We start from the raw sequence: 23,588 nt of genomic DNA on the forward strand, positions 1-23,588 counted from the left end.
TAGTGGGTTGGCTGGGGAAGGGGAGGGAAGGGCAGACATGCAGACATGCCCCCTTCCTTCCCTGAGCCTCTCCACTTTTGTGGAGAAACTCGGGGAAGTGGGGGGGGCATGTTTAAATGCCTTTCTTTCACTCCCTGAGATCAGGAAGGGAAAGAAAGGCATTTTAAACATGCTGGGGGGGGGGCGTTTCCCTGCGGCTGCGGGGCACCTGGAGAAGATCAGGCAGGGAACCCAGGCATGTTGCCATGCCTGCCCTTTGCTTCCCCACCCAGCCTGCCTTGGCGGGTTGGCTGGGGAAGGGAAGGGCCGGCATGCAGACATGTCCCCTTCCTTCCCTGAGTCTCTCCGCTTTTGTGGAGAAACTCGGTGAAGTGGGGGAGCATGTTTAAATGCCTTTCTTTCCCTTCCCCAGATGGGGGAGGGAAAGAAAGGCATTTTAAACATTCCTGGGTTCCCTGACCGATCTTGAGAAGATCAGACAGGGAACCCAGGCATGCTTGCATGCCTGCCCTTTGTCAGGGGGTGCGGCATATGCAAATGAGCTATGCAAATGAGCTCCTGCACCTCTTTTTCTAAACCTAACAGACAGATTGTTTTCAATGTTATGACACTACAATAGGTATGTCAACTTCCACTTGAAAAACAACAAAACAAAACAAGGCTCCCAGTAGTTTTGGGTGACAGGGATGGCCAACACTTGGGTCTGGGCATGTGGAAGCCCTTTTTCTGCTGTGCCGTATTGGCAGCTGCAGCAACAACAGGAAAACCACACAATCCCCTCTGGGTATGGAAAACACTGCAATCTTTTTTTGTGTGTGTGTTCAGGTTATCCAAGTAAACTCATCAGCTCAAAGCAGGATTAATCTATAATCCCTTTGCCTTTAGTACAGCTCTCATAGCTGTTTAAAAACATCTGGATAAAGTGAAATATAGATAACCATGAATGCTTCTTTCTAACTTACTGGGAGGAAATGAATATGTATAAGTAGAATACCCAGATAATAGGCTCATAGGAGCATGGTCTCCACAATCAGTTGCTTCCACAGAAAAATGGCATGTTCAAGGCAACTGAAAAGTTGTGTGTTAGCTATGATGGTCACGTCATACATTTTTGTACATTGAAAACAAAAAAGTACACTATATCCTGCACTATTGCTGGTAATTTACCTGAATTTGAAGTGGGTGAACCATTAACTTCATCAGCATCTCCTGGTCTGGGAGAAGGGAATCCAGATCTACTTCTTGACATTTAACAGCCTACAAACAAAAACAAGAAAATATTTTGTCAAACATAAAAATGCATAAACCTACAAAAGGAAACTTTCTTTTCTCCAAAGAAATAAAAACATTCACCTACCTTACTCAGAAACATAGCATAGTACCGATGCAGTGGCAGATGAAAAGTGACCTGATTCGGAGTAGGCTGCAATGGGGTGAGAGAGAGAGATCAAAATATATAATTAAGAACATAAGAACATAAGAGATGCCAATGTTGGATCAGGCCAAAGGCCCATCCATTCCAACACTCTGTATCACACAGTGGCCAGAAATACCAGTGCCATCAGGAGGTCCACCAGTGGGGCCAGGACATTAGAAGCCCTCCCACTGTTGACCCCCCTCCCCCAAGCACCAAGATGACAGAGCATCACTTGCCCCAGAGCCCCTAGCTATACCTTGTGGCTAATAGCCACTGATGGACCTCTGCTCCATATGCTTATCTAATTCCCTTTTGAAGCCGTCCATGCTTGTAGCCACCACCACTTCCTGTGGCAGTGAATTCCAAGTGTTAATCACTCTTTGGGTGAAGAAGTACTTCCTCTTATCCGTTCTAACCCGACCGCTCAGCAATTTCATGGAGTGCCCACGAGTTCTTGTATTGTGAGAAAGGGAGAAAAGTACCTCTTTCTCTACCTGCTCTTTCCCATGCATAATCTTATAAACCTCAATCATGTCACCCCTCAGTCGTCGTTTCTCCAAGCTAAAGAGCCCTAAGCGCCTTACATTCCATTTATGCTCTATTTATGCACTACACAACTCCATTTTATGCACTATTAAACTCATTCCTATTTCCCCTCTTCTAGGCTTGGGAAAGGACTGTGCAGGTCACCTGACTGCCTAGTTTGCACTGAGATAGAACTCCTAGTACTAATATGGGATTATGGGAGAGGGAGAGGGCCACACAACCCGCATGCTTCAAAAAGAGCATGGTATGGCGCAGAGGTCAGAGTGACAGACCACAACTGGAGAGACTCTAGTTCAAATCCCTGTTCGGCTATGAAGTCACTGTCTCTCGGCCTAACCTACCTCAGAGGATTGCTGTGAGAATAAAACTGAGGAGAAAAGAACTATATATGCAACCCTGAACTCCTTGGAGAAAACTGTGGATAGACAGTCAGTATAAGACTCTCCCTCCAGCACACACACATACATAAACCCCATCTAATAATGATGAACATTTTGCTAGTTTATTAGAATCCTGAGAATCACTTAACATTAAAAAAAGAAATCCAGCCTTCACGATCATGGAGAATGATTTTTAAAAGTTAATGCAAAGGAAAATCCCAAAGAACATTTCCAAAAATGTTGCTACTAGAGTAAAGCACATTCTTCGCATGTCCTACCTTTGAGAACAAGGAAAAGCCCCAAATGCGCAAGGAAAAAATGAGGACGTCAGCATTTCTAAACTGCTGACAAATGTGGGGCTGAGGATAACAAAGACGATGTGTTATTTTAACTGTGAGGCGCTGTGGAGCCTGAATTTCACTGTGGTTCTCATCCACATAATATCAAGTTAAATACACATACCTCATCCACAAAGTTGATGGCATCAAACCAGTCTTGAAGTGCTTCTAGGCAGTACCTAACAACATTTCGTGTGTACTCTTGTGTCTCCTGGAATTAGATACAAATATTAAACAAAATGGAAAAAAAAGGAATCTCTTCACACTTAAGAGATCTAAAACTGACCGGATTCAAGAGTTGAAACTTCACACAATTCTCTTGTAAAAGTATAATTTGGGACAAAGACATCGTCATTAAAAGTAAGTTAATCAGACTGAAGAGGGGAAGTATTACCTCACTTAAGGCTTTCATATGAGATCAACAGCCCTGACAAGCAGAGAGCAAAATATATTCCTATCAAAAGGACAGCCTACCAGTGTGGCATTCCTAGAAAAACCTGTTGGCTGTTGATTTATTATTTAGTACCTGGGAGTGGTCTTCAGTCTTGCATACTTCACCCCAGCTCCTCCCCTGCCATTCATACCACAGGGGAAGAAGGTAACAAGTAAATCTAGAGATCCTGTTTATCTAAATATAGGATTTCAGACCTAGACTGTATATGGCAGAATATCAAATAAATGTGAGATCTTGTTTTGCTCATGACCTCCTCAATGGACAACAGTCCTGTGGTAATTTTTCATTAAGACAACCAAAATATCACAGCACAGTAAGGAAAATTTCAAATTGCCCAGAAGTCTTTATCAGGCTGGGTGTTTACTTGGGGGGGGGGGACAGGGGGACAGGAAACACAGCCTTCTCCACATGGTGCATTATCAAAGGAGGAAGCTAGAAGGCCTCAGGCCTGCTTCAAATCTCATCTTACATACAATACCTGGGGGTAATAAATCTTTCTTTATGGATATGCCCTATATACTTGAATATCAGGAAACATAGTGCCCAAGTCTACCAATAAACTACTGCATAATCAAAACAAACCAACAGAGATTATGACAAATAATTATTTTCGAGTGTTCAGATTACTAGTAGAATTCTGTAGCAGAATTTCCTTCCCCTGGATTTAACAGCCTAGAGGCCAAGCATCCTTAAAATAAACTCAGTTTGCCAGATGTACAGAAATTATATAGCAAAACAGAGCAACGTCCACCATACAATTTTTTAGTTTGCAGGAAAAAAAGAATTTCAGTTTCTGAACATCAGGAATGCTTGCCAAGTGTCTAATCCAGGGAGGTATATATTTATCATGGGACTTTTAAAAATAGCATCAATATGAAAAAGTATGTCATATGCAATCTGGTAGGTGAGAAGAAACAACACATTTGCAGTTGTCTGGAAGAATATTTTTGAATCGCCCCATCATTTCAGCTGAGTTAAAAGCATTACATTGCCCTAACATATATGCTCATCTAAATTTAGGAATTATCAAGTAAAAAAATAAGACTGGAGAGTAAAAGCATCCTTAAGCATGAGGTTATCATTATAACATTGTGTTTAGGGATGCTTAAAGGAGACCTTTTACATTTAGCATCAGTGATTAACAAACCTGTCTCTTTTAAAAATCTTTACCTGGGTTAGTCTAAAGATTTTATTTGGCAGGGGTTTCCTTATTAAAACTGGCTTCGTAAACAGGAAGCCCAATTTTGAATCAAATCTTGAACCAGTATAATTAAGAAAAACCAATTATAACTAAACAAAAAGGATGGGGTAATGAATCTAGGTCAGCAAGGTGAGTTCTAAATTTAAAGACTTTTATCCAGGCTAAAGTGGAAATCTGAGGAAGACCAAGCTCTAGCCAAATTACCGATGAGGCAATACAAGGAGGAAGAGCAAGATATCTGCAAAAAAATTTCAGCAGCATTGTATCAAATAATTGGAGGGGGCCAGTAACCCATACTGGAATAGCATAGAGTACCATTGGCAGAACTGCTGCATAGTCAATTATCTGTGTATATATTGTGCCCCCATAGAGTAAGAAAACCATCTCAATGTAGATAATAATGAATGAAGCCTATGAATAACCAATTTAATATGCATGGTCCATGAATGATTACAATTAAAATAAATCCCAAGATATTTTAAATGACTGACAAAGTCAATAGAGTTTGCCATCAATTTTCCAGGGTTACTTGAACTTTTTATTTGAAAAATAAGTATTTTTGATTTATCAAAATTGGATTTCTAGAAGCTGACAGGAACAATAGTCACAGAAATCTTTAATCCAAAGTTCTATAGAGGTACATGACAAGAACAGCTGCATAAAGATGCACAGAAATAGAATGACCTCAAACACTAGAAAGCTCAGCCCTATAATCGCTGAAATATAAATTTTACATTTAATGTACTCTTGTGCAATAGAAGATAAAATAAAGCAATGATGTACACATGAACATTTTCTTCTAAAATCGAATTGTGCTGGCTTCAAGATTCCATGTTCATCCATCCACTGGGATAGTCTCTTTGAAAGAAAATGGGCACAGATTTTCCCAATTATAGATAGTAAGGTAATTGGATGGTAATTTGCCGGATTTGTCCTGATGCCTTAATTAAAGACTGGGGAGATTACAGCTAGGTTCCAGCTATTGGGTATTATTCCAGAGATGCTGATTTTAGAAAAGAGGGGGAGCAAGAAAAGATGCCCACCAATCTGGGTTTTCTTTCAATATTTCAGGAACAATAAAATTCCAGAAGCCTTTCCCGATTTCAGATTACTGATTACCTCTTTCACTTCCCCCTGTGTAATATCAAGCCAGTTTGGAAAGTGAGAGATATTCAAATCTGATACAACACACTATTTACCTCTGAGCGTGCCTCAAATAGGGATCTATAACAGCACACCCAATCATTTAAAGAAATTGGGTTAAATTGTTTGTTCACAAAGCATCTGGATTTCAATTCCTACCATCTTTTCGTTGTGACAAGGAGATCAACCTGTTCCACTCATTCTTAGCAAAGGCCTGCTTTTTACTTTTCAATAATTTTTTATATGTACATATAATAATTAAATATGATAGCCTCAAATGAGCAGTATTGGAATTTCTCAAACTTGCATAAACTCTTTTATATCTTTTTTTAACTTCTCAAAATTCCTGGTCAAACCATATTTGGTTTTTCCCAGCTCTATGTGCTACTATTTTCTTGGTCAATATATTTTCGAGTGACTTAACCAAAGATTCATAATTTTCTATTACAGTTACGAAGTCCTCAGGTGTACCTATCATTTATTTCATCTTTACCACTTCTTTGGATTTAATAAAGGAGTTAAAATCTTCCTTTAATTTAATACCCCATTTCTGACAATAACACTCTGCTCCAAAGCTTAAGAAGATAGATTTGAAGGGAGAGATACTTCAATAAGTAAGTGATCACTACCCATTACTGAGAACTTACATAGGATATGCATACTAGGCCTCAAAATTAGAAAATAATCAACACCACTAGTGCCCCTGCGTGGGGGGAAAAGTAAAATCTCCATCTGAGTCAGATTGCTATTTACTATGCAAAGATAGTAAAACTGCTAAACTCAAATTTAGACTAATTTGGTTTCAGAGTAATTTACACCAAAGTGTTTGAAGAAACTAAGTCCAAAGACATCTATACTATACAGTGTAGACTTGTCCCAAAGGTTAGAATGGACTAGTTCAGTATCATTAGCCCCTATTCTGGCATTGAAATCCCCAGCCAAGAATAATATGGTTTTGGGATAACGAGAGTAAAGCTCCATTATGTAATTCCACTGAGAGTCTATCACTAACCTTGTGGTTTGAGGGTGAAGATAAAGGAGATGGAAGAGAAAATCTATCTTGACCACCATGACTAGGTTTTGAGGAGCTACTGCTAGGAACACCTGAAATTCAAACTTATCTGATATAAAGCATACTAAGCCACCACTAGGTCTACCTTTGGTTTTGTTCATGGGGATGAAATAAGAGCTAAATCCCTCCAGGTGCATGTCCTCTAACACCCAAGCCTCTTGAAATCATAATACAACCAAAACTTTTTAGACAGGGAAGGGTATCAGGATCTGAAAAACATTTTTTAAATCCTGTTAAATTCCAGCTTAAGATAGAATTTAAAAGGTTTATATTTAGCTAACCAGGTCTAAAAGAAACCCAATATTTTGATGTACCAATACAATGGAGATTACGACTTTCGGTGACAGGAGAACGAAAGGTTTAGTACTTTCTTCATGTCGTTTTTGGTCATCCTGAGTAACCTTCCTCTCTTTTTTTTTTGTAGAAATCTCCCGATGCACATTAATAAACCTGTTTTGTAACAAGGCGGGATCATCTGGCGCATCTTCCCCTAATTTTTCCACTGCATTATCCAAGGGAATTAGATTACTATTTTTTTTATTAAAGGGTCACTTATCTCCATTTCTTGAACAGAAGTCTTTTCCTCCCCAATTTGTACTAATCTACTCTGCAAGGCATCTAATTTGGAAACTAGTGAGTCTTCTTCTTTTGGCAGGGCACGAAAAGAATCTAAAAGATTAAACTTCAATATCTATCAGATCATGAGACACTGGGATATTAGGGTCAATTTATGTCAACTTTTCTCTGGATTGTGTTTTACCTAAAGAGAAGTTACTAGAATGGCTCAAATTAGAAGTTATAGAGTGAATTACAGTATCTTGAAAGACTCCAGTTGGAAAGGCTTCTAAATTGGCTAGCACGTCATGATTCTCTAATGTTAACCTTGGAATTTTAGAAGGATTTCATCCTTTGATGTTCTCGAAAATATTGCAGAGGATTTTACCATGTAATCAACTGAAGCTTAATGCAAAAAGAAAAAGAATAAAAGTATTATTAAGAATATCTAAATCAGGACAGATATGCAGCATGTGAAAGAAAAGCCTGTCTTACCATTTGACTAAAGCTCACAGCTTGGGTGTTGTACTGGATCCACCACTGTATCTGTACATACAGGTGGCAATGGCACCTAGGAGTGCATTTTACCAGTTTACCTTGTTCATCAGCCATTCTCCTGCTAATTCATGCCTTTGTTACAGCCAGACTAGACTACTGTAATGCACTCCGTGTGGACCTGCTTTTAAAGAGTGCCTGGAAACTACAACTGATCTAGAATATAACAGCCAGAATGTTAACAGGAACCTGCCACAAAGATCGTGTTGTACCAATTTTATGCCATCTGCAGAAGGAGGAGGAGATTGGATTTATACCCCACCCTTCACTACCCAAAGGTGTCTCAGAGCGGCTTACAAACTCTTTTCCCTTCCCCTCCTCACAACAGACACCCTGTGAGGTAGGTGGGGCTGAGAGAGCTCTTGACAGAGACTGCTCTTTTTCAAGAACAGCTCTTATCAGAACTACGGCTTGCCCAAGGTCATCCAGCCAGGTGCAAGTGGAGTAGTGGGGAATCAAACCCGGTTCTCCCAGATTAGAGTCTGCGCACTTAACCACTACACCAAACTGGCTCTTTACATTACATTACATTAAAGTGCTGGTTTAACCTTTAAATGAATTGATTTATTTACCCCTTTTATAGCCCACCTTTCTCTCTGGGACTCAAGGTGGATTATGAAGTCCCAAAGAGCCTGACCCCATGGTTCCTGAAGGACCACCTGTTCCCACCTATATTCTTTTGAGGCCTGTCTTCACTGTTAGAAGTACACAGGGTGGATACGTAGACATACATATAAAGGGCCATAGATGAGCATATAAAGTGCTGTCAAATTGTAGCCAACTTATAGCAATCCCAGCAAGGGTCTTTCAAGGCAGGTGGAGAAGCAGAGGTGGTTTGCTATTGTCTTCCTCTGCAGAGACTTCCTTGGCGGTCTCCCATCCAAGTACTGACCCTGCTTAGCTTCCCAGATCTGACAAGACTGGGCTGTATCATGCCACCTTCCCTCCCTAGATGTGACTTTAAAAAGTGCCAAGACTCTAGAGCTCCCTCCCAACAGAACATGACATGGATTATTCTCTAGTGATATTTCAGTACCAGACAAATGCTGCTTTTTCAGGAATTCACAAAATCAAAATAGGACCCACGGAACGTGCTTTTCACTTTTGAGGAAGGCTTGAGCTCACTAAGAGCAGCGTTCATTGGTGAAATTTGGATAAATATTTTGGTATTTGACAACCTTGTGCTTGGAAATATCTGTTCAACTAGCTGAGGAAGACACTGAAACAGGAGGATATCTGGACCTCTGTTGGAGGAAGACTGAGCACTAATTCAAAATAGACTTTGTAATTGTCAGTAGCACGGTATTTGCTGACTTTTGGCTTTTTTCAGGAAAGCATTTGATAACTAAGGACACTCTTTTGCTCCTGATCCAATCCTGGTGCTTACTTTCTGTTCCTCTTCTGTGCTTTTTAGGAGATTTTACCCAAAAAAGTGAGTTGTACATGTTATAATTAATAAATAAAATAACCCCCAGAGCTCTCAAATGTGGCATCTCCAGATTTAGATGTTATTGCCTAAGCACAGTAAGAATCTTGGATCCTAAGACCCACTGCCAATTGTAGCACATATGGAAGGGAATTTTACTCTATAGGCTCTGTTGTCTAGTTTTTTAAGTTTAGGAACATTTATGAAAGTAATACACAAGAACTGAGTTATAACAAGGCTATTAATAACTGTAAATTTGTCCATCATTCATGCTAGGGACTGGCTAATGTCTCCATAATGCTCAACTTCTAACTTTTCTTTTTTCTACAACTAGATATTGAGACCAACTGCATTGGGAAGACTTAAGCACAGCACAATATGATGTTGCCACAGCAGGCTTTAGTACACAAGTCTAACAGAGGATAATGTACTGCTTGTTTCTTTTTAAAATCTCCAGTCATGGACGAACCACTGGGGGGTACGGAGTGGAACTCAACTTACCCTGACTTTGCAGTGGGATAGTAGCCCCCACATTGGCTGGGCACAGGCCTCAAGCTCAGCAGCAAAAGCAGCATAATAAGTTTGGGATTCAAACTCAACATGTTCATTAAGTTCTCTCTTGTTTAAGTTCATACCTGGATCAAAAGAATGTTGTACATCATTACAGCTAAATAGAGCTTGACTCTTTTCACACTGTAGACAAAATAAGATTAATTTGAGAGAAAGGTTTAGATTTTGTCGATAACACGGTGGCTTGTGGCCAAAAAACATTGTATAAAAACACATGACCAAAGATGTCAGTAAAACAACAGGCCCAAAGGTCTAGTAGAAGGTAAACAGTGACCAATTAACAATTATGGCCGTCTGACTAAAGGACTGAGAGCTGGATCCCATAGGTTTCTTTTCAGTAGTGAGGGCGCTTTCCTCTAGTTAAAGTAGCCTTCCCTTGACTCCAAACTCCTTCTGCCTGGGAAAACTACCTCCACCTGTGGAATAGATCTAAAATATCCAGCCTTATTTCTCAGATAACCTTTTTGCCAACTGAGTATATATTTTGGCCCCAATGCACTTAGTTACAGGTCGAGTTTAGATGGGCAGTTTGCCCCGATATAGGCATGTGGGAGAAACGTTTCACAACCGGATTAAAGAGGCCGCTCACACAGGCACATCTGCCTGGCGTTCCCCACCCGTACTCAACCTGTCTTGTAACGCTTCGCTCCCGAGTTTAAAAGATACCAGGTGAAAGTGGTAGCAAACCCTGGAAAGCGCGATTATCCACGTCCAACCCACACCAACAAAGTGTGAACGCCAAAAGCTGAATTTTTCTTATGCGCTCATGCGCATAAGCGCATATCTCCAGATTACAAAAAAGGAAAGCCGCGCCTTACAGCCGTGCCTCCAGGCCAACAGTGTGAATGCTCCCTTGCGCCTCCCCCCGGTATGCTCCAGCATCAGTCGCTGCAGTGTGAACAGAAAAACCCGGAACAATTTGTTCCGGGTCTTTTTTGCCACGACTCCCTCCCGCTTCAAACTGCCCATCTGAACTCAACCATAAAGGGCCATGGCTCAGTGGGAGAGCATCTGCTTGGAATGCAGAAGGCTCCAGGTTCAGTCCCCAGCATCTCCAGTTAAAGGATCTGGCAGTAAGTGATGTGAAAGACCTCTACTTGAGACCTGGAGAGCCACTGCCAGTCTGAGTAGACAATACTGATTTTTGATTCATTATAAGACAGCTCATGTGACTCCAGCCTGAAATTGCTGCATTAGAATTCGAGAACTTTAATCCCATTTCCCAAACAGTTAATAAGGAAGACCTGGGAACCTTAAACCGCCTCAGATTGAGCCAGCTTAGCAAAAAACTATAAGGGAGGGGCTGTGGCTCTTTTGCAGAGCATCTGCTTGGAATGCAGAAGGCTTCAGGTTCAATCCCAGCATTTCCATTTAAAACATCTGGCAGTAGGTGATGTGAAAGAGCTCTACCTGAGACCCTCGAGAGCCACTACCAGTCTGAGTAGGCGATAGTGACTTTGGTGGACCAAGGGTCTGATTCAGCATAACACAGTTTCATGTGATTTAATGTGATTTCAAGCTAAATCATCGTTATTATCATCCTTCTAATGACAATTTCTGTGTTCAGAGAATTTTGCAGACATTGCCACAGAAATCCTTATCCTAGCTTTGTAAGGCAGGCCAGTACAGATCGGGACTGATGCTGTGAGAAAATGCAGCCTGCGTAAGCCCACCTGGTAAGTTTGTGGTGCTGACAGCCTCCTGGCCCATAGCCTCATCTTTTTAACCAGCATCCTGCACCAGCTCCTATCTCCACACACTGAACATTCCCATCACATCTACATGGCCAAAATATTACACCCAGGCAGCCATTCTTACATTAACTTCTAATTTTCTTTCTTTCTTTGGTATTTTTGTATTTTGTGCGTGTGTGCACGCCTGTGCCTGGAAGTCATGGCGACCTCTGGTGATTCCCTAGTGGGGCATGGAGGACATTCAGAGAAGTGGCTTGACAGCCTGCCTCTGCCCTGGTATTCTTTGGAGGTCTTCCATCCAAATACTTGCCAGGGTCAGCCCTGCCTAGTTTTCAAGATGTGACGAGATTGGGCTTGCCTGGGCTATCCAAGTCAGGGCCATTAACTTCTAATTTTCCTACCACACCATGTCTTTTCACCTACCAGCACCGCACAGTGAGCCTGTGAAACAAGGTTGACATGTTATAAAGCTTCTGGATTTTGGAAACCCACCATGAGCATGGCAGTCCCAATTCAGTATCTATTTCACAGGGCATTCTCCTTACTGTCACTGTGAAAACAGTGCACAGCAAGTTCTCCTGTAGAGATCATTTGTCTTTCAAGTAATGAGACCATTTTAGCTATCTCTGGATGATGATAAGTCATGAGTGTATTATTTTTAATGCTGAGTTTTAATATAAGATGTTTTAATGAACTAGAATGTCAGCCACTTCAGTCAAATGGAGGGGCAGGATTTAAACAAAAAATAAAAACTGAATGGTGGCCTCTTTAAAGCCGTAGCACACATCTAGAGGTTTAGCACTGCCGGTCAATTGCTGGGGTTGATTCAATTTCTTTCTTTTCATCTGCTTCTCCAAGGTCTGTACAGTCCCAGATAGATCCACCTGGCTCGGTTTAAGCCTTAGGACATGAGTTTTCTGGTTTGTATCTTGGAGTCTGACATAATCTTGGTTAGGTGGGAACCTGGTTAGCCTTAATCCTGGTTAATGTTGTTGCATATATATCCATAACCACAGGAGGGTTATGGTATAGGGCTGTAGTAATTGGAAAGAACAATTGCAGGAGCCATGACTCATCCCTTAAACCCCTGTTTAAATGGCAAAACCTAGAGTGGAAACCTATTTGCCCCATAAAAATGAATCTTGAAATGCACAGTTTTCTACACTGATTTTAAGGCTATTTATAACAATATGGATAGCTAGTGCAACAGTTACCAATCATACACTTCAGGAATATTTAAATAGTGAAGCACTGTTATTTTGCAATACACTGTTAACCTCCAACCCAGAAGTGGGAACTACCAAATTAAAAAGGAGCGTTACCGACTACTGAATTGCACACAAGGAAATAAATGAAGAACATTTCTGTAACTACTAAGTCACCTGTAAATGGTAGCTGAAATTTTAATCAAATGTCTCCCATCCAGCCAAAACTAGTTCACACAGTTACTGAAAGTCAAACATCACATACCTTGAAAAAATGATACGAAGTTCATCCACATTACTAATAGCCTATGATCCTCCAAGAATTTCTTTGCCACGCTTTGGTGTGAAAGGATATTAATAAAGTCACTAACAAGCGGCCAGTAGGTATTGTTCTTCAGCAGAGCTTCTCCACAGTTCACTACTACGTGTAAACTGTTTTCTTCATCTGGAAGAAAATTAAACAGTTAAGCTCATACTTATTATCTACCTGTTGGGTTTTTAAAAATATTTTACCTATTCTCCAAGGATATTTGGGTAGCATATATGGCTCCCTCCATACACACACACCATTTCCCATTTTATCCATCTAAGGCAGGCTAGGCTGAGAGATGTTGGCATGTATCCTACCTGAGGGGCTTAAGGAGCTCTTCCATTGGAGGAAGGCTCTTTAGATGGAACCAAGGCCTCCAACTTTGCTCAGTGGAGTGTTGGGATACATGTCAGTGACTGAGGATGTGAGCTTCAATCACTCGTGTCCTAGCTTAGGCACCATACCACAAAAGCTCTAAGATAGCTTAGGCACCATACCACAAAAGCTCTCCGTAACATTTAGCATTTGTATAGCATTTGAATGTTTGGAATCTTTCACATGTGGTGGTAATTTTATATACTACCCTGTCAATTAGGTCAGTATTACTACTTTCATACTCCAGACTGGGGGCTGAGGCTATGAAAGAGTGGTTAGAATAAAGCCATTTAGTGAGCCCACAGAAGAGGCAAGATTTGAATTGCTTAGCCACTAAAACCATCTATTGTGATTCCTGGAAAAAGTCAGGTTCTTTACAGTTCAAGTTAGAGTTTCTCTAAGTCTATAATATCCATTGTATCCATTACTCCTGGTCTTCGAAGTTTCTTTCCACCCAGTCATAGAATGGTATCCAATTGTCTCTCACATTTTGTTTGCTTCAGTCTTTTAACAAGTCCAACAATATATCCATTTCTGCTGTTTCAAATTTTTTTATCAAAAGTTCTATTTCCACTGGGATCTCTGATTTATTCCAGTACTTAGCATAAAGAATTCTTGCTGCTGTAACTATATGTATAATTAAGTGCTTAACTTTCTTATTGAACTTCCATGAATTTTAAGGCAGTTCGTGGCAGTTCATGAAGACCAGAAAGCAGGGGTTTAAATTGCTCCAAGCCATTTAAACACTTGCTTTCTGATCCCTGCCAAAGGTGGGGGGAGGAGAAGCAGGAGTCACAAACTACTACAAACCTGTTCAGTTCACAAACCAACCTTCCAGTTTGTATCGGTTCATGGTTCAGCCATGAACCGAAATGAACCACAAAAATGCGGTTCATGCCCATCCCTACTCAACACGGACCCTTTGCCTGTGCAGATCCACAGAACCCTTTACACTCCAAAGTACAGACAAGTCACCTACATACGAGTTTCTTTATTCACATCAAAGATTCCTTTCTCTTTCCTCACCAGGCACATGGGGGGACCTCCATGTGCACATTTATTTATTTATATCCTGCTTTCTGCCCCAATGGTAACCCAAAGCTGCTTATATTGTTCACCTCTCCTTCATTTTCTCCTCACAACCATCCTGTGAGGGAGGTTAAGCTAAGAAAGAGTGACTGATTTAAGGTCACCCACCTGGCAAGTTTCCATGGAGAGTAGGGATCTGAACCCAGGCCTCCCAGATGCTAGTCCTGCACTCTAACTACTACACCACACTGGCACATGGAATTTTAGCACAAATAGCATACACAGGAGTACACATTAGTTGCATCCACAGGTATTTTTTTCTCTTATGCTATTTTTACTTGAAAGCAGCCACTAGGTAGAAGTGGACATGCAGGGACTATATGATGCCCTCCTTTCCAAGCCATTTTTCTGCTGGAAATTATCATCTTCCTGAAGTTGTTTTTCACTCCAGTTGGTGGGGGGTTGGTGTTGAGCAGAATAATAGCAGGAAGGGTAAACTGCCTCTGCTTCTCCTTCCTCCACTGAAACTCACAGCCTTAAGAGTGGTTATTGGTTTTTAAAAAGCAAATGTGGAACAATGGATATATGTGGTTCCAAGCAACATGTAATTGGGTCCATAGATTGGGCTAGTAAATTGCCACAAATTTTGTCACCTGTTACAAATATAAGCCATGTTTAAATATGTAGGCAGGAAAACTTTATAAAATTAGGTATTTTTTCCTGAATTCAAAGGACTAATATAGGTGAACAAGAGGGGTACATGTGAAGGCTCACTGAGCACAGGAAATTCCATTCCCTCCTCCGGTTCCTTCCCTCTTCTTCATCTTTTGGTTTGTCCACCTGACCCTTCATTTTCCTCCCCTCTCCCCTAACCACAGTCACCTCCCTCATTCCCTACCAGCCCAATTAGACAGTTCCTACCACACTACCCTTGGCCAATCCCTTTCTTTATGTTTTTGAATAACTTTTTAATGCAATGTTTGTGCATGCAGAGATGCTGCAGCTCTCAGGGGAAAGGGGTTTTTTGCTTTGTAACTTTTCATATGTTTCTGCAAACCTGGGATTCTCCCTGGTAGTTTGTTTGATCCACATGGGAGGGCTATCCATTGCTATCAGATATATGACAAGGGACGGTAAAGATTTTTATGGGCTAATAAGTTTTGTAGATATTTTGCCAAGGTTGCTTTAGAGCTCGGATGCAAGTTAAACACTGCTGATTTATTGCTGGGGGGGGTGAAAGAGTCAATATAGGGACACTGAATTCAAGCACACAGTCATGGATAACAAAACTCCACTGGGACTAATCTGTAACTGTGCGAAACCCAGCTTTGTCTTCAGTAATAGTAAAATGGGGAGGGGTTAACACCTCAAAAATAAAAGGCAGTAATTAAAACACAGCCTAAACACAAGAGGAGAAGAACCACTATTCTATGAAAGCCTTGTGAAATGTCTTAAAGGAAAAATCGGAACGTAACCAACCTTGCAGCTCGCTTTTAATAAGGCAGCTCTCCATCATATACAGCAGGACGGTAACCATAATATCAAGAAGCTGACATTCTTCTGTTACTTGCCGTGCCAGCTCCTCGTTGCTGAACAGCTGGACGCTGATGTGTACAATTCTGTTGGACATTGTGTCTGACTCATGGCTTTTCTTCAGTGTTTTCATAATAAAAGCATAATGCTGCACAAAGGTTTTCGTAAAAGCAATCTACAAGGTGTAAAACAAACAGTCGTATTACCATTTACCCTTTCCCTCCCTTTCTCTTCATAGAGATGATGTGCAAAGAATAACAAACTCAGCAGGTTCTACAAAATCCACAGCAGGAGGCCCGGTTGAACCACTTACCCTTGCCAGCAACTAGGATCCTGTTAAATGTACATGAAATCTCAGAAAGAACTAACATCATAGGCCTCCCTTAAGCTCTTGCCCTGATTAACTGAAACAGAATGTTTTCTCATGGTGTGAAGAAATATCTGATGTTTCAGCAGCCCAACACTTACCGCAACATCAAAGGTTTGTATAGGATGGGAAGAATCGTACCACAACATTCAAGAATGTGTTCGTAAACAGTTTTCCCAACATTGCAGAGCAACAAATACTTATGATACGCATACAATTTCAACAAAAATGCACTATAAATCCATATGTGTAAGGTGTGGGATATGGAGGGGGGGAATGAAGAAGAAAATCTGGCAGGGTAGAATAGGCAAAGAGGTAAAATATATTTCTCAAGTATACAGGCTGAAGATTGAAGGCATGCTTAAGAGCCCAATTACACAGGACATGGGAAATCTGTGATTAGGACCTCCTTTTTTAAATCAAGTTTAACACTGGACATAAATAAAGTTGGAGTCCAGGGGCACCTTTAAGACCAATAAAGATTTATTCAAGGTATGAACTTTCGTGTGCACACACACTTTGTCAAATGCACATGAAAGCTCATACCTTGAATAAACCTTTGTTGGTCTTCAAGGTGCCATTGGACTCTAATTTTGTTGTACTGCTTCAGACCAGCATGGCTGACCAAATGGATCTATCTTACTGGACATAAATAAACCTCATGTGGAACAAGACTGCAGTTTAGGGTCTCCCCCCAATTTTCTCAATGCAAATGATCTTCTCCAGCGCTACTAAAGCACCATGGCGGCGAGGGGGGGGGGGACATACAAGTACTACTCTTGCCCTCTCCAGATGAGATCTGGAGGTACTTTGCTCTTTTAAAGCAATACAAAGCGGAAAGAGTTAGTCCCCTTCCTACCATGGTGGCCCTCATCCAAACCCAACTCTCTTTCCCAACTCTCTTTCCCTGTGGCTGTGTTTGCATTTAAAAAATACTGTGCAAATCCCTAACCACTTGTAGTCAGATTCTAAGCACACCGATTTCAACAGATGCACCCAATTCTGCATTGGATCAAGCTGCAAGTCTAGTTACAATGGAGTGTTGAACGATCTTTAGATAAGGATCAAGTATTTAGGTATCAACTGAAGTATGTATTCCTACAGCATATATTTCCATAATAAGTTATTTCGATAGTGGGGCCTTTAATGAGGTCCAGATGCTATCCAAGAAACCATTTCAATTTGGTAAAATTGTTGTCTTTTTCTGATGGCTTCCACACCCTATGGCTGCCACAGGGGTAGGAATAGCTAGTCCTCACTGTCAACTATATAAGACAAAGACAGCCCATAACAGGAAAGCAATAGCACACATGTGGTGTATTCCTTCAACCGTAGTGCATAAAAATAGCTGTAATTAGTACAGGTTTTGAATCTCTTCCTTTCAATTTTGTTTTGACCATTTATTCTCTTCTGTGCTACTTTCTACTTGCAACCCCCCCTGTATTAAAGCACAATGGCTCTCTGTTTCATCTTACATAAAGATCATAATATGACGCAATAAATCACAAGATATAACCTATAATGGGATACTTTGATAGGATACAAAGATGCAGCACACCGATACCTTATAATCTTGATCTGGAAGCATGTTGAGTAAGAATGTCACCATCTTCTGGGGAAATTCATATTTTATTGTCCAAAATAATAATTCTTCTAGAAAACATTTATGCTTCAAAACATCCATGATGGATTGATCTGTATAAAAATGCATAATAAAATCACAAGTAAGTGTTGCTAAGGGGAAAACAATATCACAAGGTTCCGTATTTTAGCAATATTATTTTTTCCCCTTTGTAAAGAGACACACAGGTTCAGGAGTTTATTGCTCAACTTCTAGAAAAGTGTGGAAGAAGAAGAACAGCTGTGGCCAAACTAATATACAGAGCAATGAACACAACTTTTCACTTCAAATTCTACACACTGTGGGTTGGAGCCTGCCTAGATTTCCACAGGTTTAGGGGGCTGATTTTTGCTGATCCCTTTCCTAACATGGCAGCCCCCGCCCCAAGGCGGCTCCCGGGAATAAATGGGGGAGTGACTGGAGTTCTCCTCAAGGGGGATTGGAGAATATCACCCACCCATCTTCCTTGCAGGCACAGAAATCTAGGTGGGATCCAGCCCTGTAACCACCATTCAGAGACGTGAATGGTTCACTTCTATTCTCAAAACTTAAAACATATTTTAGGGGTTAGGCATGACAGATACTAAAAATATAAACTGACAGCCTACAACCTCTGGATTGCTAGTGGCTCTTGGGGGTACCTTTTTGCAGACTGCAGTCTCTTGCTAGAATTTCAGTTTTGACAAAATCACAGGGCTCAGTTGAAATCAAACTCAATGGCTTCTCCTAATGTAGATTCATCACATGTTAAAATTATGAAACACCGCTACACTATTCCTCTACAGAACAACCAACCTTAACTTGGCTTTTTAAAACAAGAAGTGCATGTCACATCTAATGACTGCAGCTGTACAAAACAATTACGTATGGTAAATGACAGAAAGCAGTACGTCTAAATTCACTGATAAGAAAACAGTCCAAAATTTGCACTAACTTTTAGACCAGACACAACACATCAAGTGCAAGGTATAAGCCATATTCATGAAAGGGATGTGTAAATGATACTAGGATGGATCCTAGCCCTATCCTACCCCTCCACAGAGCAAAGTCAAAAGTTTTCTTCCCATTAAAGAAGACTTCCTTCCAACTTAAGTAGCTCTTCCTCCAACAGAAAAGCCACTTAATTTGGAAGAAGGCTCCTTAAGTGAGAGAAAGGCTACTTAGAGAATGGTTGGATCCACTCCACTAATTACACACCCTTTTTTCTTCCTTCAGACAGCTGTTTTTTATGTTGCCTGAAGGGTAGACTAGGGTAATGCATACAGCAGGCAGCTTAAGTCTGCAACTGTTACAGAAGTCAATGGGACATTTTCGGAAGGGGTTAACTGCCCAAAGCACCCTACACCAAAACCACAAGGACCACCATGAGCCATTGTACATGAAAAGGCTGACCTGGGGTTTCCTTCCACTTGCAAGCTTATCAATGCCCAATACGGAACATGTTTTTTAAAAATAGTGATAAGATTTGTCACGGCATTTCAAGATATTAGCCCACATTTACTATGATTTTTAAAAACCACCAATTCTAGCCAATCAGTACATCATATAATCCTCCAGATGATTTACTGCTGTTGCAATGATGGTGCAGTGTTACCCTGAAATGATTTTTTAAAAATTCAACAATAATAAAAAAGCATCAGTGAAAATTCGAATGGACAGCAGAAGCTGAAAAATAAGGAACTTTGATGTGGTACTCCACAGAGAGAGAAAATATGCTCCTTTTTTGTTTTGCTGAATGCTGTCTCTAACACTTTTCTTTCTCCATGTCCATTTGATGTTTCCTAGAACAGCTGAAGTTAAAATTCCAAACACTTTGTCCATCCCACTGAGTGCTATGTGTATGTCAGAAATTGTCCTGAACAGTTACGACTTTTCCTAGAAGCCAAAATATCATACTTCAGTTTTCAATTACAAACATCCCCTCCTCTACACAGTTTTTTAAAACCATCATTTCTTTTCTACCTGCTAACAACTACATCAACTTCAGGCACAGAGATTTTCAGCGTCACCCAATGATAAAATTCTTCTTCCTGTCCAGAGTCATCGACCACACTACGACTGAAATAATTTCTCTGTCAATTTCCATTTCAAATCAAGCCCATCCTTCAGGATGCTGTTAACTCCAGCATCATTTTCATGTTCTCATTCCCTCTCTCGCCAAGAAATGCCCAGTCATTTCTGCTTAAAGACCACCATCGTTTCATACAGTAAGCCTCTCAAGGAACAAAAAGGCCACAATTGCTACTACTATAAATAAGTTTCAGTAGAAACAAGGGAGGGACAGATTAGACATTCTCTCTTCTCCCTCCCACTCAAGCTCTTCAGGAGCCTGTCCCCCAGCAAAAGTTCCATTATTGCCAAGATGATGGCTGGAATACTGGTTTGATCCAGTTTTTATTCCATTCTTTCAAAAGAGGGTTTGTTTGGGGGTTGTTTTGGTGTGTGTGTGTTTTCTAACTTTAATAGAGAGATTTGGTTAACTGGTAGAACTAGTGCAAATTTGAATCAGTACTGGATAAAATCAGTACTTCAGCTGATTCTTTCTCTATATATTTTGTCGTCAAGTCGCAGTCAGCTTATGGTGACTTCTCATTTATTTATTTATTTCTATTTTTATCCCACCCTCCCCACGAACAGGCTCAGGGCGGGTTACAAGATCACACCAAAAATCGTGACAACAATAACATGTAAGTTAAATAACTAAAAACAACATTTAAAAATGATAAAAACAACAATCAGTGCGAAAGCCTCATTAGCTATGCTCAATTTAGGCTAATAAGAAGCCAGTGATTTCAATAGGGGAGGCCAGAGATGGATTTGGATGTTCACTGCCTCAGCCAAAAGCCTGGGGGAACAGCTCCGTTTTACAGGCCCTGTGGAACTGTAGCAGATCACACAGGGCCCTGATCTCAAGTGAGAACTTTTTCCACCAGGCTGGGGCCAGGGCAAAGAAAGCACTGGCCCTGGTTGAGGCTAGCCACACATCCTTGGGGCTGGGGACAACCAGTAGGTGTTGGGCAGTTGAGCACAATGCTCTGTGGGGCACATATGGGGAGAGATGATCCCAAAGATATGCAGGTCCCTGGCCGCACAGGGCTTTGAAGGTTAACACCAGAACCTTGAACTGGATCCGGTACTCTACTGGCAGCCAGTGCAGTTGGTGCAGCACTGGCTGAATGTGAGCCCACAATGGCGTTGCCATTAGCATACATGCTGCCACGTTCTGCACTAGCTGCAGTTTCTGGGTCAAGTTCAAGGGCAGCCCCACATAAAGCAAGTTACAATAATCCAGTATGAAAGTGATCCCTGCATGGATCTCTGTAGCGAAGTCCTAGGACGTGAGATAGGGAACCAGTTGCCTGACCAGTCGTGGATGATAGAAGGCCAATCAAGCTACTGCAGCAACCTGGGCCTCCACTGAAAGAGAGGGATCCAGGAGCACCCCTAAGCTCTTCACCCTTGGCACTGGCAACAGCAGTGTCCCATTGAGGGTTGGAAGCTGGATTCATGGGGTTTTTGAGGCAAGAGATGTTCAGAGGTGGTTTGCCATTGCCTGCCTTTGTGTTGTGATCCTGGTATTCCTTGGTGGTCTCCCATCCAAGTACTAACCAGGGCCAACCCTGCTTAGCTTCCGAGGTCTGATGAGATCGGGCTAATCTGAGCTATCCAGGTCAGGGCTCTGCTGATTCTGTAGCCTTGGATTTATTTTCAACATATGCCATTCTGGTAAGAGACTAGCAGTGGTAACTAATACCTTCAACAATGCATACAAGCACCTGCATCTCCTACTTTGTCTATCAGGGTATCCTTTCATGCGCTAGTGATAAAACTGTGTTCAAGCACTGCCTTTGCATAAGGAAGGATGGTGTCCAAATTATTTATTGCAAATGTACACTGGTCATAGTTAAATATGTTCTTTCAGCTTGTATAAAATTTCCTGCACATCTGGAGCCTTATATATTTTTCCCAAATATGTTTTTAAAAAATCAGCAAATTCAGTGTTCACTTAAACTTTTGTCTTGCCTCCCTGAAATTTTTGGTCACTTCTAACACACAGCTATAATTAGGACAAAGAGGGTAGCAGTCACTGGGTTGGATACCGTAAACATAATCTTTAGTAAAAGTATTTCATATTATCTTATTATACTCCTGAATGCATTTTGGCCTGTGGCAAAATGATGCTTAAACAAGGCTTGGTTACTTCAACATCCCAACACAATCTGACATGTACCTTTAGTGGTGGTGCTTAGTTTCACCCTCTTGCGCTTTCCCACACCTTGGCTACCATCTTGGTCCTCCTGAGGTAGGGAGAAAAAATTGGAAGTGGAGAAATATAAATACCTTACTGTTAGAGGCCTCGCACTCTTTAACTACATTTTTGAACGAAAAACACTATGGAAACAAAGGACCCTGGAAACCATTTAATGTCAAACATATTTTGGTAACTGTAGCAAACTAATTCAAACATAATTTCAAAACTCAAGTTTTGTTTAGTAATCTTCCTCACAGTAGTGCCTTTATATGCCTTTTCAGCTACTGGCTTTGCTGCTACTAACAATCCTCATGAATACACAACCTAAACTATGGAGGTTTATTTTGTACCTCTGGATCATTTGGCTCAAGGTAACATGTCTTCATAGAACTGCCATGAGCGAGAATGAAAACAGAGAAACAAATTATTGAGCAAACAGTTTTATAATATGTTTAAAGATTTGGTACATATTGTCATATTTTGCTCTTTTAGGCCATATGTGACTCATACCCCAACTCTAAATATATTTACCTAAAGGTGAATACTGTGGGTTTCAGTACACGGCATTAAAAATGTGTGTTTAGAGGCTCAGAACACCAGTCCAACTAGATAGTGATTGTAACATTTGCAGTTTAAGTACTGTCAGAAGAGTCCCAAAGTACCTCACCCCATACAAACTGGCACAAATGTCCTCAACATGCAGTCCAAACTGTTGGAAGAAATGTGGAAACGTGGGCAACTACCTGCATTGCTGGGTAGATTGCCAGAAAATACTCCCATTCTGGGAGGCAGTGTTGAAACAGACCAAATCATTTCACAAGATAGAAATCCTACCCATACCAGAACACCTGTTTTTGAACAGATGGGCAGTTCAGGGCTCTGCTTCTGCAACTGTAGAATCGGTCTCCCTAATGCTTTTTGCAGCTAAGACGGCCATTGCCACGCACTGGAAAACGGCAATGGCATCCACGCCTACACAATGGCATAATAAATTGTGGGATTTATATGTTATGGTGAAACTCTCGGATAATCTTACGCGCTTTGACAGATTACCTACATCGTTTGTAGCCATTTGTTTCCCTCTCTTAAAATACCTAACTGAAAACTCCGATATTCCAAAGGTGGTAGATGATTTATGGTTGTGGTAAAATCAATACTTCTGTTTTATGCAATTAATTATGATCTTAATTCTTATGCTTTTCTTTCCCTTAAACATACGGTCATCAACTTACTTTAGAGAATTGATGTAATGAAGCTCACTACATCTATTTGTAAGATTCAGTTTATGTATTACTGTTTAATACTTACCTTTAAATGTTTTACTTTCTCAACTGCAAAATGTTACACACTAAATGTTATGATATTTGTATCCTATTGTACTATTTGGAAACTCAATAAAATATATTGTACAAAAAAAGAAGAGTCCCAAAGTATGTTCTAGAACCAAAGTTGTTGTTTTTCTTTATGGACAAGGGAATTTCTGTCACCAACATGCTGAAAGTTTAGACAACTACAACGTATTAGCATAAGAGCATAATATTTTTT

General features: G+C 40.7%; 1 protein-coding gene across 4 annotated transcripts in view; it reads right to left on the reverse strand.

The window, feature by feature from the left end:
- UBR3 (ubiquitin protein ligase E3 component n-recognin 3 (putative)) overlaps positions 1 to 23,588 on the reverse strand; it is a 130,140-nt gene that overhangs the window by 87,299 nt on the left and 19,253 nt on the right. For all 4 annotated transcript variants that reach the window (XM_015422265.1, XM_015422264.1, XM_015422263.1 and 1 more), the window contains exons 6-13: positions 22,023 to 22,089; positions 17,735 to 17,865; positions 15,750 to 15,978; positions 12,822 to 13,001; positions 9,589 to 9,722; positions 2,806 to 2,892; positions 1,358 to 1,423; positions 1,168 to 1,257 (exon numbers count right to left, since the gene is read on the reverse strand). In XM_015422265.1, the coding sequence (XP_015277751.1) occupies positions 1,168 to 1,257; positions 1,358 to 1,423; positions 2,806 to 2,892; positions 9,589 to 9,722; positions 12,822 to 13,001; positions 15,750 to 15,978; positions 17,735 to 17,865; positions 22,023 to 22,089 (984 nt within the window). The remainder of the gene's footprint in view (positions 1 to 1,167; positions 1,258 to 1,357; positions 1,424 to 2,805; positions 2,893 to 9,588; positions 9,723 to 12,821; positions 13,002 to 15,749; positions 15,979 to 17,734; positions 17,866 to 22,022; positions 22,090 to 23,588) is intronic.

This window comes from Gekko japonicus, unplaced genomic scaffold (assembly GCF_001447785.1).
Source record: "Gekko japonicus isolate JY-2015 unplaced genomic scaffold, Gekko_japonicus_V1.1 scaffold469, whole genome shotgun sequence".
Classification (NCBI taxonomy): Eukaryota; Metazoa; Chordata; class Lepidosauria; order Squamata; family Gekkonidae; genus Gekko; species Gekko japonicus.